At 41.9% G+C, this 20,360-nt stretch overlaps 1 protein-coding gene across 7 annotated transcripts in view; it reads right to left on the reverse strand.

Moving 5' to 3' along the window:
- Positions 1–20,360, reverse strand: part of KALRN (kalirin RhoGEF kinase) — a 683,494-nt gene that overhangs the window by 310,575 nt on the left and 352,559 nt on the right. For all 7 annotated transcript variants that reach the window (XM_081571703.1, XM_081571704.1, XM_081571705.1 and 4 more), the window contains exon 11: positions 11,492–11,683. In XM_081571703.1, the coding sequence (XP_081427829.1) occupies positions 11,492–11,683 (192 nt within the window). The remainder of the gene's footprint in view (positions 1–11,491; positions 11,684–20,360) is intronic.

A 20,360-nucleotide genomic window follows, 5' to 3' on the forward strand; every position in this document is an offset into this window, starting at 1 on the left:
GCTGGGGTTAAGGTTAAGGGCAAGAGTGTGGAACTCAGGTCATCCAACCTACCCTCAACTACTCGGTTCAACATCAGGCTGTCCTTCTAATCAGCACCCTACAGGTCAGTTTGCATCTCTGTATTTATATTCACTATCCATCTCTGCTAAGTTTACTCCATTAGTACAGGCATTCCCTAAGGACAGGAATTACCCTCTGCTTTACTTTCTAGTGGTTCTGGAAAACTGGTCTTAGAGCAGGAAGCTCACTCATTTTTGAGAGAGTGGGAAGAACAGGAAACTGATGAAACTGGACAAATTCTATTTCATCTTTCATGAAGGAGGACTCTGCACACTTCCTGCAGATAGCTAGAGGTTGATTCCCAGAAATGTATCATGATTTTAGCAATATGCAAGAAAGAATGGGATGTTCACTAGGAACCAAGTGAAGATTAATTAAGAAAATATGTGCTAGGCTAAATTATTATTTTTCTTCTCAGGACTGCTTTGTTGGTTAGAAAGTTGACCGTTAAAGAGGTATAGCTTATCTTAATTTTAATATAAGTATAAGACATTTCCCTCATGATATTCAAGATGATGAAATGCAGTCAGGATGATATTATTGGTCAGACAACTTTAAAAGAGCTAAGTGCAGTGTTTTGAATGGACTAAGTACTGGAAATGATGAGGAGTTGAATTGAATTACTAAAAATTCATTTATTGATAGCTCTTCCTCATACTGAAAACAGGTCTCCAGTGGCCTTCCATGTGCTCCACTTCTACGTGCTCTCATTGAGGATTCTCAAGAATGGTGGAGGGAAAGACATGTCTGATGTTTGCTTAGAAACAAGGAATCTTCCCCTGGTTAGTGGAAAAGATAAGCTCATGACTCTACCAGGAGAAAAGCCAGTAGAGAGAAAAAATTGACAGAAGGAGCCAGAAGATGCAGATTGTGGCTGCTGTTCTTCCCATAACTTGTGGTGTCTTTGAGTATATCACCTTTGCTCGTCAGACTTCATGTGTAACATAGGCTGAGGAGAACATAAAATAGTTAACTTACAGTTCCAACATTCTGTAAGTTTTCCATGTTAAAAACATGGATAAATATCCATCTTAAGAATATTATTTCATCTTGCTGGTTCTCAGTATGGTAAATCATGGTGTGGCCTTTGTAACAAGGGGTTAGAAAAGAGACAATAAAGAGAGACAAAAATAATCTTCAGATTTTTGACAAGTTATTCTTGTCCTTAAGAGAGAAAAGGCCTTAAGAGAGGAAAGGCCTTAAGTGTGACAGAAGAGGTTGAGTTCATAAGATTAAGAAGCCCTGCAGGTAACAAATAAAGGGGGGTGTTCTTTTTGGACAGGTAAGAACTTCTCTGAGCCTCAGTTTCCTCACCTACAAAATGGGAAGAAAAAGATTTGCCCTGCTCACTTCAAAGATTATGAAAAATAAATTATTTACTTACTATCAATGCTTTACATAAACAGATAGCATTATTAATAAGCCTATTGCAAATTATTATTCAGTGTTTCTGTCATTTAGCAGCTTGTATCTGGTTTAGTTCAATTTATTTATTTATTTATTTTTTACAAATAAGCTTTCTGTTGTAAAACACAAATTTTCCAGACTATTTAAGCTGAGGTACATTTTCCTACAGGTATGGATGTATCTATTTCAAATCAGCATGAAATCAGAAAGTTCACGATATTGGTCACTATAACTTTAAGTTACTTCAGATGTTCTGGCTGCTGTTTTTCCTGGAGCAAAACCATTTTCCAACTGTGCTGAAGTCCTTGGGTATGAGACAATGGAATCTCTGAAAAATTGCTATATAGAGAGGCAATTAGCATAGCAGTTCAGAATTTCTAAATCAACAATACATTAATTAAAAAATTAAATAATAAAGGAAGGAAGAAAGAAAGAATGGGAGGGAGGGGGAGAGAGAGAGAGAAAGAAAAAAAAAAGAAAGGTAAGAAAGAAAGAACCCCCAGTTTTACCACACATTACCTCTATAACCTTGGGTAAGTAATGTACCCTCTTTACACCTCAATTTTCCTTGTCAGTAAAATGAGAATAGTAATAGTTGTTATCCCTACTGAGTTGTAAAGATTAATAAGTTGATAAAAATGTGTGTATGTCTTTATGTATACACACACACATAAATGAGATACATGTGTGTATGTATATATACATACACATACTCAACATTTATATAAATTTTATATATTAATATATACATATGATATAATATGTATATCACTTAGAAACAGTGCCTGGCATATAGTAAGCGCTAGATGTTATTATATTTAAAAGACACTTTTATGCAAGTCACCTCCAGTTCCCACTAGAAGACAGAGGAAAAGTTTGAGGTACTCCATTTTTAAATTGGTAGAAAGGCAATGCCAGAGAATGTTCAAACTACTGCACGATTGCACTCATCTCACATGCTAGTAAAGTAATGCTCAAAATTCTCCAAGCCAGGCTTCAGCAATACGTGAACCGTGAACTTCCAGATGTTCAAGCTGGTTTTAGAAAAGACAGAGGAACCAGAGATCAAATTGCCAATATCCACTGGATCATCGAAAAAGCAAGAGAGTTGCAGAAAAACATCTATTTCTGCTTTATTGACTATGCCAAAGCCTTTGACTGTGTGGATCACAATAAACTGTGGAAAATTCTGAAAGAGATGGGAATACCAGACCATCTGACCTGTCTCTTGAGAAACCTGTATGCAGGTCAGGAAGCAACAGTTAGAACTGGACATGGAACAACAGATTGGTTCTAAATAGGAAAAGGAGTACGTCAAGGCTGTATATTGACACCCTGCTTATTTAACTTATATGCAGAGTACATCATGCGAAATGCTGGGCTGGAAGAAACACAAGCTGGAATTAAGATTGCCGGGAGAAATATCAATAACCTCAGATATGCAGATGACACCACCCTTATGGCAGAAAGCGAAGAAGAACTAAAGAGCCTCTTGATGAAGGTGAAAGAGGAGAGTGAAAAAGTTGGCTTAAAGCTCAATGTTCAGAAAACTAAGATCATGGCATCTGGTCCCATCACTTCATGGGAAATATATGGGGAAACAGTGTCAGACTTTATTTTTTGGGGCTCCAAAATCACTGCTGATGGTGATTGTAGCCATGAAATTAAAAGATGCTTACTCCTTGGAAGGAAGGTTATGGCCAACCTAGATAGCATATTTAAAAGCAGAGACATTACTTTGCCAACAAAAGTCCGTCTAGTCAAGGCTATGGTTTTTCCAGTGGTCATGTATGGATGTGAGAGTTGGACTGTCAAGAAAGCTGAGCATCGCAGAATTGATGCTTTTGAACTGCGGTGTTGGAGAAGACTCTTGAGAGTCCCTTGGACTGCAAGAATATCCAACCAGTCCATCCTAAAGGAGATCAGTCCTGGTTGTTCATTGGAAGGACTGATGTTGAAGCTGAAACTCCAATACTTTGGCCACCTCATGCAAAGAGTTGACTCATTGGAAAAGACCCTAATGCTGGGTAGGATTGGGGGCGGGAGGAGAAGGGAACGACAGAGGATGAGATGGTTGGATGGCATCACTGACTCGATGGACATGGGTTTGGGTGAACTCTGGGAGTTGGTGGTGGACAGGGAGGCCTGGTGTGCTGCAGTTCATGGGGTTGCAAAGGGTCGGACACGACTGCGTGACTGAACTGAACTGAAAAGATCGATACTGGATTTGGTCTTTCAATATGCTAAGATGAGTTGGGCCCCTCTTTTCTGTTTTTTGCAACTTTGTCCTGGGATACCTAAGGAAAACCTAGAGATTGAAAAGCCCAGAAATTTCCATTTTAAAAAATCAAGAAAAGACAAGACTATGTGGAGAGAGAGAGAGATTAAAATTGTGGATAGGAAACAGGTCACTTAAGAAAAAACAAACTTAGTGTGTCCAGGTAGAAAAGGCACTAGATGGAAGACTGCTCAGGATGAGGCTGGAATTCCTATTACAAGAATGAGACAGGACAGAAGCTTATAGATATCTCGAGGAATTTATTTTATTCGAGATAATTTTGTTCTCTGTATCATCCTTAAGCTATTTTAATGGCTTCGTAGCTTGGAGTTCCTTTTCTTTCTCCTCTTCAGTAAAAAGCTTGAGCACTTCTGGTGTAGGTCTAGGGAAGAAAGTCAGCATTATTCCTTTCTGAGGAAATCCACCATGACTCATGATGCTCCCTCGACCTGGTAGCCATGTAGCTAAACTCTAAGGGCCAGTCAAAGATCAAACTTTCCAAAGATGTCAGTGTAACAACAAAAAGGCTAGAGAAAGATTAGGTATGTTTGAGGAAACACACTGACCTCAGGAGTCAATATCATTTTAATAAAAATGTGTCCTACTCCTGTATATTCTCTGATTAATGAGTTGAAGTTGATTTTTCACATTATCAGGTCATATATTCTACTTTATTATAAAGAAAATCTTGTCTAAGGTAGATTAAAACCTACCATTAAGGAAAATCAACTAAGAAATCAGTGATGTACAACATAGATGCCACTCAGCCCAGTGGTCAGCAGTCTGATAAGGAAAGGAAAGGGCCAGTCTACCTTCAAGAGGATAAAATGTCAAGTAAAAGTGCTATGGAATTTGACTCAGAGATAGGGAAGCACCAGAGACAAAGGGTTAGTGATAACATTTCTTCATTTTTCCTTCTGTAAAAACAAAACCAAAATGAAACCCAGAGGGAAAGAAGTTCTTGAATGGAATTGGTATATACTGGGGATAATTCTTGATCTTGCCCTTGTCCTAGTTCTATGATCATGGGGAAAACTACTTCAAGCACTTCATACTTAAAGTACATGTGCATGAGTGTGTGTGTGCAGGTGGTTTCTCCAGAAGCTGAAGAAGAGTTATAATAAAAATGCCTTTCTAAACTGAAAAAAACTGCAGTCACAACTTTGACACCAAGACACCCAAAGTCCAGAGAGTTTAGCAACACTTTGAAGATAATTGTACTACCAAGTTAAGATACTATTTAGTATCTGGAAGGCTTGAGTAGAGAACCACAGGCAATCATGCACACAGTTGCCCCCTAGTGTCAGCAAGCTTAAATTGCAGGCTCATAATTCTGAAGAAGCACCTCTGAGGCATAAACATAAATATCAGTGTGACTAACCTATGAGTAAGGGCCCATATTCCGTTCCTTACGGTGTAAGTTTCCTACTGTCTGAATTTCCTGTAGGTCTCCTTCTGTCTATGTGTCCATCTGACTTACTCTTGAAGAGCATGCCTAGGTTGCTTTGAAAAGAATCCAAATCAGAGAGTCACTTCTATTATTAATTTATTCATTATCAGGGAGCCAATTAGACTGAGTAAGAATGATCTTGCAGTTCAAGATATCACAAGCCATTGCCAGAATGAGGTGAAATCATGGAGTGAGTGAGGCAGCTTAGGAGCAGCCACCACATGTTTCTTCCTGCTGTCCTCCATTTCCATTTCTCTCCCCTAGGATAATCCTCTTAACCCTCTGGTTATCTACAGTCTAAAACATTAATTAGCACTGTGCCTTTGCCATCAACCCACCTGCTCCCGAGAAAAAAATCTCCTGTTTCATCCATTTCCAGACCCTCTGTTCTTGATCAAACATACCTGTGCGAGGACCATTCTTTCAGGGTTCTGCTCTCTGCTTGGCAATAATTATTGGAGCCCTGCTTCCCAGGTGGGAGCCTGGTGGGCTACCATTCATGGGTTTGCAAAGAGTCAGACACAACTGAACATGCATGTACATGATATGTACACTTAGGTCTCTTTATGTGTTCTCTGAGAGAACACATGTAATTATGGCCCAAAATACCTACATCCAAAAGAATGAACTGATTTGAGACTCTCTGAACTTTGGTAGAGGGGGAGTTAAGGCAGCCTTTCAATGCCCTACATAAAGTTTGCTCTAAGACTGAAACCAGCAAGTTCAGAAGGGCCAGCACACGGACCCCATTCTGCTTACACAGAGGGGAAGCCTGAGAAAAGAGCAACTGAAAAGGGCAGGAAGGGAGGGACAAGGAAGGAAGAAACTAGGAGGTTTGTAGAAATAATGAGGCTTGTGGATCAGAGGTTAAGAAAAATGGTAATTTGACTCTGTTGCTTTCTCCGGTTGATTGGCTGTACCATTTGCACAATTCTGGTAGCCATTGTGCTGATACAACTGATGGACTCCTAGAGATGCAAAAGGAACACCAGTTTCATATGATGAATCACCTCTCCCTCATTTTGAAGGCATCATTTTCCTTTGGCATTGACTGCTAGTTTTTATCTCTTAAATAAATACCATACCAGCCTAACACTGACATAGAAGAAGAAGTTGTTTTGTTCTTAAGGCCAATAATCCCTTTTGAAAACTGATTTAGTTTTGGTTCTATAGTGGGCAGATAAACGAATATGTGTGTATGTGTGCATCTATGGCATTTGTGGTATACGTACCTATTTGAGCAGGAAATAGCATGAAAGAATGATTTCACAGGGTTATAAACAATTGGAAATGGCATTTAATTAAACTTCTAACAAAGAGCTGAGGTTGATTATCTTGGCCACATTCCTTAGTTAATCTGACTCTCATATTATGACTACAAAATATCTAAAAACAGTTATTTTGAAAACCCAGCAATTGCAGCATTTCCGTGGAAACACAGCAAAGAAAGAGAATTCTGCCTGGACAATCTCTGTGGAGCAGATGACACTTGCCACAAGTGCCTTTTTTTTAAATGCCTTTATTTCCCCTGGACAAAGAAAATGAAGACTTGAGTAAATACTTCTCCCTACATTCTCCCTGAGCTTTCCAGACCAGCAAACAGCCAGCTGGCCTCTTGTCCCCAGGAAAAAGGAGGATATTTGAAAGTTCAGCACAATTTCTATTAATAGATGAGGTTCTGGATGCATAAGAAAGTTCCAAGCACATGTCTGTCACCTCTTTTTATTATGTAGCTCTTCTCTCAAAGTAGAGATGGAAGTTTTGTTTTTATAAAATAACATTTATTGGGATTGTTTCTGACTTTCCATTGAAAATATTAAAGAAAACTTATAAATCAAATAAAATATTCAAAGGAAAATTAAACCATTCATAACATTCTTAACTTCTTTGTGTACTTCCTTCTAGTCTTTATTCTAAGTGTGTGATCAAAATTGTGGTCATGATGATAACAGCTTTTTATATATTATACCACAAGCTCTTTCTCATGCCATTAATGATCTTTGACAATGTGATTTATAACTGTATAATATTTCACTCTATAGATTCATTATGATTTAATGAATCACTTAACATGGAATATTTAGATGGTTTCTAATTATTCAAGATTATTAATAACACTGCAGTTTAATGATTAGAAGCCTTTAACCCTCTAGATGCCTTTAGTCACGAAGAATTCACAAAGCAGGCAACCAGAATCAAGCAGACTCTTGAATCTGCAGAAGAAACGAGCCTGGGGGACATCTTCTTCATATCTTTCTTCTGTTTCCCCTCTGAGCCTAATTAAAGTACATCTTTGGTACAACTGAGTAGAAAATTATTCTTCCATTCACTCTATTTACGGTAAGAGAGAAAACATCCATAGCAACTCAAAATTCCCTCACAGACTTGTGGACTAGTAAACTTGGCTACTAACCTTGCCGTGAGTAAAAAATCAGAACTTTGCCTACAGAGTAAAGAGGATGGAGTCAAGAGTTAATTGACCAGGATCAGACAGGATTCACACTTAGCAAGGTCTGAGAGATGGCATGTCTTGCGAGGCATTAAACAGGATAGGGAAAGAACAAACCACAGGTGTTCCTTCATTAGCCCATCCAAGGATGCTCACTTCTGACTACCCAATAATCCGTTTCTGCCTGCTATACAGGCTGTAGAGGAAAGCTCCCACAGGCAACTCAGATTCCCTACCTGCCTTTCTTTGTTTACACTGTCCGTAGAGTTCAAATCAAAGAACTAGAGTAGATAAATGATGCAATTGAATGGGCTTTCCCCCAACTTTTTATTTTTTTCTGTTTTCTTTTTTTAGGAGAAGTGACTAGCTTCTCATTGTCAAGTAAGCCTGTTCAATATTTATTCAGCGTCACTAAGTATCAGACACAGCAGCAGAAATATTAGAATCTATGTTTACACATCTAAACCCACATGAGTACTCTATATATGAGCACCCCCAATTTAACAAGGAAGAGTCAATCATCTCAGTGAGATCCCAGCATCATTGATGAGGTACACACACAGTGCTCCTATCCTGTCTGGGTGGGAAGCTGGAAGCCCCAGGGAAGAATTTCAAGGAAAAACGATGCCTGAGTTGAGTCCTCAAGTTCTTTATTAACCTACTTTAAAGATGATCTAAGGATAAATTTGAGAGGGAGATTTCTACTAGGAAAAAGTAGGTATTAGAATTATACGACTCAAACTAAGAAAAAGTAGGTAGTAGAACTGTATGACTCAAATTTGCAATAGTCACCATAATTATCACAAAATAATAGAGACTAAGTAATTACCCCAAAGACACACAGCCATGCCCAGTGAAGATCTAGATGTGGAAATCTGGCATCTAAGATCTTGCTGCACCTAACATGTGTGTGAATAACATATATGCATAAGTGTGTACTTACACACACATGTCGTATTCTCTACTCTGTATAAAAGGGGCCTCGGACAGACTAGTTTGGGGATAGGAAGGTAACAGAGGAAACAGGCAGATAAAAAGTCCTACAGGGTGGCCCCCATGAGGAGCCCCACGTGATAGCCATTCAAAATGATACTTTTCTTTTCCTCCTGGAAAAAGTTAGAATGTATATGATCTGAGAGTTGTAGATCTCATGAACAGAAAAAGCCTCACAATCACACACCCTTTTGCATCCAGGCAGGACCGCTCCTAATTTCTCTCATATTTTGGGGTCCCAAAGAAAGAGACTGTGCTACTTGCTGACAGCCTCAAATAAATGCCTGGGTTTAGAGAACTCTTCCAAGTCTGTTTCCTGGCCTTTATATGAAAGGCCAATGAGAAACAGCAGGGGCTTTGGAGTCAGACAGATCTGGGTTCAATCCTTACACTTACCACATCCTCGCTACAAGACCTTGGGCAAATTATTAATTTCTCTGATCTATAAAATTAGAATTAAAAATGACAATTCTCATTGCTATTGACTAGGCAGAGAAATACTTAGGCACATAGTAGGGCAAATCCATTTTAGTTCCCTCTCCCTTTCTTCACCTGTCCCAGTATCATCCCACTTCCTTTGGTGTGTTTCATATGAATGTGGTTGTATAAACTGAGCAATGGTGGGAAAACAAGTCTCAGATTCAAACAGGACCAAACTTAGCAAAGTTTGAGAGCCATCTTGGAAAACAGCGGTCAATAACTGCATCCCTGACTATTCCCTTACTTTTTTTTTTTTTATTCCCTTACTTTTTTCATCTAAGAGCTACCCTGCTGCCTCTGTCTTGGGGTTTGAAAAGGTAAAATGATGAGTAAGGAGAAGGGAGAAGAGCACAGGAGAGGGAGAAAGGAGGACAGAATGCGTGGTAGCAGGTAAGAACACGAGCACAGAATTTAGGAAGACAGGTCAAGACCCTGCTGCACTGAGCAGCTCTGTAACCTTAGACAGGTTCTTTTCTGGGTCTTAGCTTCTTCATTTGAAAATATGTTTAATAAAGTCTGTATCGTAAGATTCTCACGAGGATTACATGAGATGATGTATGTGTCTAGCAAGTAGTAAATATTCAATTAGAAAAAAATACTACCTAATATACACTGAGTGCTTGCAATAGACCAAATCTTAGGCTAGATAAATCACATATATCACATCAGGCTTAATTACTATTATTAATTATGATTATCAACATCAAATAAAGAAGAAGAGAAGAAAAAAAGGAATCTTGAATTCACATTAGTACCATAAAGGGCTTATAGGGACATTGAGTCTAACTGCTCCATTTTATAAATGAGGCAACCTAAGGTCAGAGACACCGTGATTAGCACAAACACACAGGATTTTATAGCAGCAGGATCTGGACTAGAATCCCACCCTCCTAGCTCCATGGTTGGAGATGCAGCTAGAGAGGTTTCCTGGGAGCTTCAGTTACCTTTTCAGGAGCAGCACTTCCCTGGAAACTAACCTGGTCCACACCTCCTTTGGCAGCCTACAGCCCCACAGTCCTCACAAGGAACGTGGCTCTTGTTCGTTCATGCTCCTTTCTCTCACCCACAGGCTCATAATTAAAAGAGAATACACATGCCTTTGGTTTCTGAGACCTTATTAAGAATCGAGTAAGCCACAGCAAGCAGGCAACCAGGCAGGAAAACTTGGATTAAAGCTAATCCCCCCCAACCCCCTTGCTTTACAGACACTCATCAGAGGGTGGTTGTAGGTCCCATGGAGAAGAAGCAGAGGCAGCTTCACAGGGCTCCCCAGCCCTTCATCTGCCTGGGGAATCTCAGTTTAGAAAACATCTTTTCATGTTTAACTCTGATAGACACTGCAATGATCTGCATTCATTCCCACAAAGTGTCAGAAAAGCCTGTGAAGGAGGAACAACCAGACTTCTTAAGGCATTTCAAATATCAAAAATCAACTTAATTAAGTAAGGGTTAATTTTTCTTCCTGAGCAGCAATCCAACTTTAATTAATACTTCATTAAAATTAATTCCTGGGGGAATACAAGCATGTATACACCTAATGAGTTCATCTGTCAAGGGTGTTATTATAGAAGATGTTAAATGTGCCTCCTCACTGGCCACTTAGATTGCCCGGCGTTAATCAGAGCCAAAAAGCAACCATAGGTCTGCAACTCTACTGCTCTCTATGGGCTCTTTGATCCTGCCAACAATGTAACATAATCCATCCTCCTCTCTCCTGTCTCCACTCTGTGAATGATTCAGGGGCCAGATTTAAGCCCAGCCTCCTGCATGGACGGCACCCCAGTTTCCCTCCCTACACTGGCTTTTGCTCCACAATGAGAAAGGTTAGGACACTCTCACTTTATTAGCACACTGTGGCAGACTTCAATTAGATGATTTAATCCTCTGTTTAAAAAAAATAAAATAAAAACATTGAACAGATTTGCAAACTCTGTATATTCCCTGCTGGTAGCAGGGATGATTTAAGTTCTGCAGGACTTTGATTTCTGATGGGAGACATCAACCAAGAGAAACTGGGTGTCGCATGGGAAAGGAATCTCTGATGCTCTATTATTGCCTCTTAAGGTGACTATTTCTACACCAGGAATCCCCAAATTTCTCCAGGTGCAGACTGAATGCTCTAACAGACTCCCCAAACCATCTGCCTCTCCACCCCTCTCCTCACTAGAGATGGGGAGGAAATTTTGCCCCGTATTGGTTGAGACCTCAGTGCAGTTTATCAGGAGCAAGTTGTTAATATCATCAGCCTCAGGAGGCTAGTAACCTCCAGACCACCCAGGACACCAGGCAGACCTCAGGAGCTAGGAAATCGACCTGACTGTTGCCAGAACAAAGCAGCCCAGCCCAATGCCCCTCCTTGCTAACTGCCCATACCTCTTTGGTGTGAGTGTGGAAGGAGACAGACATGTCCAGCAGAAGCTTCCGTTGCTCCACCCTGCGCACGAAGTCTTGGATGCGCACCTCCAGGTGTCTAGCTGCCTTGTAGATCTCCTCCGGGTCACATTCCCCAGTCTGAGCCAGCTGCTCTGCCGCTTCTAGGAGCTTGTCCGCATTGGTGTATGTATTCTGCCAGCAACGACAGGGAGGAAGAGTCAACTTGCAGTCACGAATGGAGCTTCACGTCTTCCCCCAGCCCACCAGGGCTGCCCAGAGCTGGAGCGTAGTGCGTGGGCGCTGAGCCCAGAGCTCCTTAATCTGGCACGGAGGAGCTGAGCGCCCGGCTCACCCACCACCTCCCAGCAAGCCAGCAGCCTGCCTGGCAGCTCAGCACAAGCGGGGACTAGCTCAGTGCCTCCTCTGTTCCTGGGATTTCTCCCAGGTGGGGTGTCCTGGAAAGAAGTGAGCAGACATGCTAGAATCTCCATTTCTCAGCCTTGCCTGGACCCCCTACCCATAGGGATATCCATCACTGCCCTCACCTCTCAGGCTGTAACTGCCAGAGTTGGAAATACCTCATCCACAAAGATCAGCTGGGTTTCTATATGAGAACACCAGAGAAATAATAACTGGGAAACTTGCATGACTTTTCCCCCAAGTCCCTTGTAACTACTGGTGTTTATCTTTTGGAACAGAGCTATCTCTTTGGAGGGGAAAGGGTCAGAACTCAGGGAACTGACAGAAGGAAGCAGCCACAGCCAGAGTGAGGAGATGCAGGCAATTCCCTGTGTGCCCAGCAAAGGCTTAAAGCTTGAGGGAAGGTTGGGGAGGTGTCTGGTGATTTTGTTTATCTTAAGCTACTGCATGCATGCACACATTCACACGTGTACACACTCATTCTCACACACACATTCTTCTCCAAACCCCTGTCTGTGTTCTCCAGAGCATTTTGAAAGGCAACCAACTTGTAATTATTGCTCATCAGGATGGAGTCACTGCCTCTGCAATACATGTATGTCAGTTATTACATATATGCCATGGATACAATTTTTCCTGGGTAGGCTTCTTGTAAAAGAGTTCCAGACAGACTCTGAATTAGACCTGGTGGCTCAGATGTACATTATATTTCTCAACACTGTTATAATGACACAAGGCCCAATAGAGTGATGAACAAGTGAACTGGTGATGATATGAAACTGGCAGCAGAAACAGTCAGGATCAAGTGCAAAGTGAGTGGAGAAGTGGAACAGATTTTGTAGCAATGATTGTGTGTGGTGCTTTACTTTACCTATATCTGACTGGTCTCTAGTCCCTGGAGAGTTCTTTAGACTCACCTGAAGACCTGTGTATTAAAGGTTGAATTGTGTCCCCTCTAAATTTGCAAGTTGAAGCCCTCAGCCCCAGGACCTCAGAATGGGGCCCTTATTTGGAGACAGAGTAATGGCAGAGGTAATTAATTAAGATCAAGTCATAGTGAAGTAGAAGGATTCCTAATTCAATATGACTGCTGTCTTTACAAAAAAGAACATCATGTAAAGAGACAGACATACACTCAGGGAGAACACTATGTGGAGCTGAGCGTGGGAATCAAGGAATGTGTCTATAAGCCAAGCATGCCAAAGAGTGCAAACCAGCAAACCACTGGAAAGTAAAAGAGAGGCATGAAATAGGTTCTTCCTCATATACCTCAGAAAAAACAATCCTGCTGACACTTTGTTCTTGGATTTCCAGTCTCCAGAGCTGTGAGACAATACATTTCTGTTGTTTAAGTCACCCAGTGTGTGGCATTCTGTCAGGGCAGCTCTAGCACACTATTACAAGTGAGGTGGAACTTCCCAGATGCCGTTGAGCCAGCTTCTTGATGGAAGAATGAGCAGGCTTTCAGCAAACACGTGTCATGGCCTCAAGGGATGCCCAGAGAGGTTTCAGTGGATCCTTAAGGAATGTCTGACAAGCAACTGCCCAAGTCACTGTCCCAAAGCAGGTGAAGTGGAGCTGAGGCTGGGGGTGGGGATGAAAAGGAAGAAAAATCCTTTGGCCCTACTTTTGGGGGATTCATGAAAAACATGATACTTGTGAGAGGAAAGAGGCTTTGCCACTGAGTTAAGTAAGAGGATATTGATTCTGGAAAGCAAATGAAGGAAGCATGAAGAGTCATGATGGAAAAGTGGGAGAGATGGAAAATGACAGGCAGGGGGAGACCTCTGAGGCTGCGGGCCAGGTTAAGGAAGTCTGAATTGTGGGGGTGGCCCAAAATTTCTAGTAAATATATCTTGAGCTGATGGGAGAGAGTTTTTTCAAGAATTCTTCAAATCTTCCATTTTAAACTTTAGGGAATCTCAAGAAAGCCCAAAGAAACCCCAAAGTTGTGTCTTTGTAGTTTCTAGCCAATAAATAAAAATTTATGGCAGAGCCAAAGCAAGCTTGCTTTCCAGTTAAGTTTCGGACCAATAAGAGGTAAATAGAAAGCAAAAGTGAAGTGCCTACTGCATTTAAAGTGAACAACTTGTCCTGGTTTGCCCAGGATTTTTCTGGTTTTAGCATTAAAAGTCCAGTGTCCTGAAAAACCTGTCAGTCCTGAGCAAATCAGGATGGCTGGTCACTCGAACACATATTCAACATTATAGATGTCTCAGGAGTACAGACAGATATATGATATGTGTTGCTTCAAAGGAGAATAAAATCATCCTTAAGGGAAAAAAATATGACAACACATTAAATGGAACAAGCAACACAAAAATAATTAGGAGTTAATGTTTCTTGACATGATATAGGTGCTAAGAAGAAAATGTGTAAAAGCCAAGAATAATAACAGCCAATAATGACTGAATATTTTTCACATGCCAAGGACCATTCTAAAGGTTCACATGCATATTCATTCATTTAATCTTCACAATGACCCTAGGAAGTTGATACAGTCATCAGCCCCACTTTACAGATGAAGAAACTGAGGTAAAAAGTATTTCTGGCTAAGGTCACATGTTTCAAAAGTGGTAAAACCAGGATTAAAATTTTGCTGTCCAGCTTCGGAGCTCAAGCTCCAAATCATTACACTACCTTATCAGCTGAAGAGGGGCCTTGCACGCCATGCTAAGGTGTTTTGGTCTGAGGTAGGGAGAGGGCACTAAACAGTTATGTAGAAGAGAAGTATGACTAGTGTATAGTGTCTAGAAACATTACACTGCCTCTATGCAGGTGAAGGCAGAAGCCTGAGGATGGGCAGAGAGGTGGGCGAGTTTCTCATGGATGGTCTGTCTCTCCTTGTGCTCTGTTAATCTCATAACACAGTTGCTCTCATGCTCAAGTAAAGATGGGCTTCCCTGGGTACCTCCCTAGTGGTCTGTGTACCCCTTAAAGATAGGAAGCCACTCATTGTGAGTTCTTCATGCCAGACACTATGGCTGGTAGACAATAGGCACTTACTAAATGTCTACTTCATGAGCAAGACTCAGAGTTTGAATGAGCATGTCATGTCTGGGTAAGTTGAGCTAACCTCACTAAAATTGGAGAGTAGATGGAAGTCATATTTATAAGGCAGGGAAGAGCTAGATAACAGATTTTACAGTGAGAGGGTCAAGAGAGACAGTGGGAGGGCAACAGGGTCAACACTAAAAGCGGGGCTCCCTTCTTTACATGTTTCCCAGCCTTCCTCCCCATCATGACTAGAAAGAGCCTCTAAAATTCAGACCCAGTCACAGCTCTCTTCCACGTAAAACTGTCCAGTGGCTTCAAACTGCCTTTGGGGTAAAACACCTCAGGGTGCCATGCAAGACCCTTCTTCATCTGACACTGTTTTTTCCCTTCAGCTTCAACTCCCCTAAAACAGCCTGTGAAATAAATTGCTTATACTTCTGGAAACTCATAGCACTGGATCTTCCCCTGTGCTTCTGCCTGGGCTATCCTTCCCCTACTTTTTTCCCATGACCAACTCTTACTCACCCTGTAAGACACAACCCAGGTGTCACTTCCCCCAGGAAGTCCACCCTGAGATCCACTTCCCTCCCAAGGTTGGCCTATATGAGCCCCTCTGAGCTCTCAGAGTGACCTGTGCCAAACCTCTTCTTGGTTCCTGCCATATTCTAATGCCAGTGTTTGCCTTTCTCATCTACTTAGGGGCAGGTAAAGTCTTTTACTTCTTTTCCTTGGTGCTTGGTACCAAGTAAGTGCTCTATAAAAATTTAATGAATGAATTAATAAATTAAAGAATACATTAATCCCCACCAATCCAAATGTTCAATCCTTGGCCCCCATCAATTACTTGGTACAAGGCCTTATATGCTAGAATTTATGTTCAATGTTTAATCTCATTTGGTTTATCCTACTTCCTGGCAGAATCGTGAAATAATGTGCTTATAGAATATCAATTAAAGTGTTAATGGAGCAATTCACTGATACCTGTCATTGTCACAAATTGGGGCAAGGATCACAATTGGCTTCTGCTCACCTTCTAACCCCCACTCCAGTACTCTTGCCTGGAAAATCCCATGGATGGAGGAGTCTGGTAGGCTACAGTCCATGGGGTCGCTAAGAGTCGGACACGACTGAGCGACTTCACTTTCACTTTTCCCTTTCATGCACTGGAGAAGGAAATGGCAACCCACTCCAGTATTCTTGCCTGGAGAATCCCAGGGACGGCGGAGCCTTGTGGGTTGCCGTCTATGGGGTCGCACAGAGTCGGACACGACTGAAGCGACTTAGCAGCAGCAGCAGCAGCAGCACCTTCTAACCAAGCCAACAAGAGTTTGTACCCCAGGGCCAGAATCCAACTCATTATAAGTACAGTTCCTAGGGATTCTTTGGCTCCTCAGTCTCCTATCCTCTGCCTTGGGTTTGATCCCTTGATGACATTTCCTAATTGGCACTGCAAAAATAGGTTATGGGTGGGGGGAACATCAATTCCTCAGCCCCTGGGGCTTTTAGGCAGGGCCTGCGGTAACTGGAGCCCTGGGTCAGAGATTTAGGCCATATGGATGGCTGCATTTACTGTTCTTCCCTCCCTCCATGCCTGTGTCCACCAGGTAAAAGGTTCCAGATAATTCAGCCCTTATGTCGATGGGCATAAATCTCATCTTCACCTCACTGTGCTTTGCAGATACTGCTTTTTGTTTTACAAACTGAAGGTTTGTGGCAACCCTGTGTTAAGCAAGTCTATCAGCATTGTTTTTCCAACAACATCAGCTCACTTCATGTCTCTATGTCACATTTTGGTAATTCTTGCAATATTTTAAATTCTTTCGTTATCATTATCTTTGTTGATTTTTGATCATTGATCTTTGATGTTACTACTATGACTTACTGAAGGCTCAGATGATGGCTAGCATTTTTTAGCAATAAAGCATTTTTTAATATCATGGAGGGCATTTATTCATTTATATTGAAGGTCTCTTTGTATCTGATCATTTCTACAACTGTGCATACAGAAATCACTCAAAAATGAATCCTCCAGAAATTGAGGCTCATATTTGACTTTAAAAACACATTTCTAAAAGTCCCAAACTGAATCCTCCAGGAATTTAGGTTCATATTTGACTCTATAAACATATCTCTGACAGTACCATCAACTCCCCAAGTCAACATATCCTTCTGGAATCCTGCACCCCTACTGGATCACATTTACTTTTCTCGATCACACTGAGCTGATAACAGAAACCAGGGGTGTGTTTTCCCTTCATGAAGTACCTATGTCCTAGATTTCAGTTTCCAAGTGTCCTGCAGAAAGCTTCTGATAGAAGCAACAACTAGGCAGGGTATTACAGCATTATGCATTGGAACTCAGGCAATCACACATGTCATCACCACAGGGAGGACAGGGGCTGGGACTAACCCAAATCTTCCTGGGACATGCTAAGTCTGTAAGAATCTCCCAAAGTTCAGCCTGTAGCTGGGCAAGTCTCTCCTGATGAAGAATATCCAGAGTGCTGTAACTCTCCCGAGGGGCAGGATAAAGCTCTAGACTTAAATCAGGAAGCCTATCAGTATGACACAGGAGACTCTCCAGGATGGCCATGGAGATGAGATTTCCACACATGTTGATGACCCAAAATCACTGCTGATGGTGATTGCAGCCATGAAATTAAAAGATGCTTACTCCTTGGAAGGAAGGTTATGGCCAACCTAGATAGCATATTTAAAAGCAGAGACATTACTCTGCCAACAAAGGTCTGTCTAGTCAAGGCTATGGTTTTTCCAGTGGTCATGCATGGATGTGAGAGTTGGATGGTGAAGAAAGCTGAGTGCTGAAGAATTGATGCTTTTGAACTGTGGTGTTGGAGAAGACTCTTGAGAGTCCCTTGGACTGCAAGAATATCCAATCAGTCCATCCTAAAGGAGATCAGTCCTGGTTGTTCATTGGAAGGACTGATGTTGAAGTTGAAACTCCAATACTTTGGCCACCTCATGCGAAGAGTTGATTCACTGGAAAAGACCCTAATGCTGGGAAGGATTGGGGGCAGGAGGAGAAGGGGACGACAAAGGATGAGATGGTTGGATAGCATCACTGACTCGATGGACATGGGTTTGGGTAGACTCCGGGAGTTGTTGATGGACAGGGAGGCCTGGCGTGCTGCGATTCATGGGGTGGCAAAGAGTCGGACACGACTGAGCGACTGAACTGAACTGGCTTCTCAGGTGGCTCAGTGGTAAAGAATCCACCGGCCCATACAGAAGATACAGGATTCCCGGATTTGATCCCTGTGTTGCGGAGACCTGCTGGAAGAGGAAATGGCAACCCATTCCAGTATTCTTGCCTGAAAAAAATCTCATGGACAGAGGAACTTGGGGGTTACAGTCCATGGGATCTCAAGGAGGCAGACACGACTGCGTATACAAGCTCACTGATATAGCACATCAGTCCAGTCAAAATGTATAACTAGGGTGATACAGGAAAATGCTTTTCAGTTTTCATTCCAGGGCATCAGGCACATATTTCTCCATCATCTGTTGGCTCTTGCAGAGGAAGAAGGGATGGACTCTGATGATAGCAAAGTGGTCTTTGGTGGGAAGCAATAGGATAGAAAGGAGGAAACCACTTGGTACCAGTGATGGGTTAACCCACCACATTATGTTTGCTGGAAGGACATCTGCCTACGTATCCCAAATAAAGGAATAAACAGTAGTTGTCTCCATTAGGACAATTTGTGTGTCCAAACAAGGAGTAACTAATGAGTACTCCTAATAAGATGCTCCTTCAATTGGAGACTGTCTATACAAATCTGCTACGAGTCTACTAATTGGGACTGATACCAAAAATAACTATTGCATTTGCCAATACTTCCCAACACAAATAGTGTGGGAGCTGAGAGTATCTCTGGGAACCTAAACACTGGCTTCATCACATTTACATATACAATCATCACCCTGTCCCATTCTCATACACATCTCTACTTGCTGGAAAGCATTTTCCTCTGCACATCTAAAATGTTTCAACACCTCTTCCTATTAACAATAAGTGGTGTATTTTCAGAACTCCATATTTTTAAAGTTAAGTTTTACTTCCTATAGTCTAACTTTTCTGTGTTTAAGAACACCTAGACTGAGTAATTCTGAGAAAAGAATAGCAGTTGTTCGTTGCCAGGGTGTTCTCCTTTACTGATTTTCTCTTTCCTTCTTACCCTCAGTAATCCTCTTCATTTACAGGCTATGCTTTAACCTCAATGTATTTTCTTTCAGTTGCAGGCCAGAAGCTGAGTATCTAGGTATTCTCAGGCAAAACAGCAGAAGAGATACTGAGAATTAACTATTGGCATATTACCTATTTAATATAATGATAAAAAGCAATGCTTTGTTTCTGGACCAAAAGCCAGGGTCAATCCTAGAGGCTGCCAATACTGGTTACAAAATATGATCTGTGAGAAAACATAAGGACCAGCTTGAAAGAAAGGACCAACCAGATTCCAGAAAAATGTAGCCACCCCAGGGGACTGAGACACAAAGCAAGAAAGGACTTTCTCCTTGACTCTTCCCACTTATGCCTCCAGGGCAGAGAGAGCAGTAGAAGGCAGAGACTGGGCCAGGCCTGATGCTCAGACTGAACAAAAGAAGACGGTATATACAGGAAGGGACCTAGAGGCCAGAGGTTGGCCTAAAGCTGCAGGCTGGGGCAAGAAGAGTGAGAAGAGCCCTAGGGAGCTGAGCAATTAGGAGATCAAAACCAAGAGAGTGCCATGCAGACACAAAGCTCTGAAAACTGCAGAGGGAAGCATTTAATCCTTCTCCCACTAAGCAAGTCCCAGATGCAGCCAGCTGGCAACCATATTGCTGCTGGGAAGCAACCCACCACCCCAGCACTATGGGAATTTGATAACACAGTCTCCACCCTGGCTACCCTTCCCCTCCTTCCTCCTCCTCACTCAGCTCAAATGGGCAAAATAGTGGAGGGGAACATGTAACCACAAAAGAAGAATGAGGACAAAAATGTTTTAGAAGTGTAGAAGGCAGACCTAAATGTTCAGATATGAATTTGTGGATTGCCCAGTAGCCTGGCCCTATAGAAGTTCATTCTCACATGGAATTCTTAAAGTCAAAGAAATAGCGGTTGGTGAGACAGGATCTCCATGGAACAGAGATAAGTAGGGCCACCTGCTGCAGGGTTTGGCAATTCAAGAGATTGGGGAGGCGAGGAGATGTACCCAAAATGCTGTTCTCTCTCAAAAGAGTAACTTTGCACTGTTGCTGTTTTTCCTGTTTTCCATATTCTATGTTTGGCTGTCAGTGGGAGGTAGTAGGCGGGAAGAGGGAGAAGGCAGGCCTTTGGAGAAAGACAGTTGGTTTGAAAATACTGCTGGTTTGAAAACCTTGGGGCTTGTGGACTTACTTTCTCTTCTGTTCTATCCTGAAAAGGGCAAACAGAAAAAGACGTGCCTGGCCC

The sequence above is a fragment of the Giraffa tippelskirchi genome, chromosome 2 (assembly GCF_054371585.1).
Source record: "Giraffa tippelskirchi isolate mGirTip1 chromosome 2, T2T-mGirTip1v1.2.pri, whole genome shotgun sequence".
Classification (NCBI taxonomy): Eukaryota; Metazoa; Chordata; class Mammalia; order Artiodactyla; family Giraffidae; genus Giraffa; species Giraffa tippelskirchi.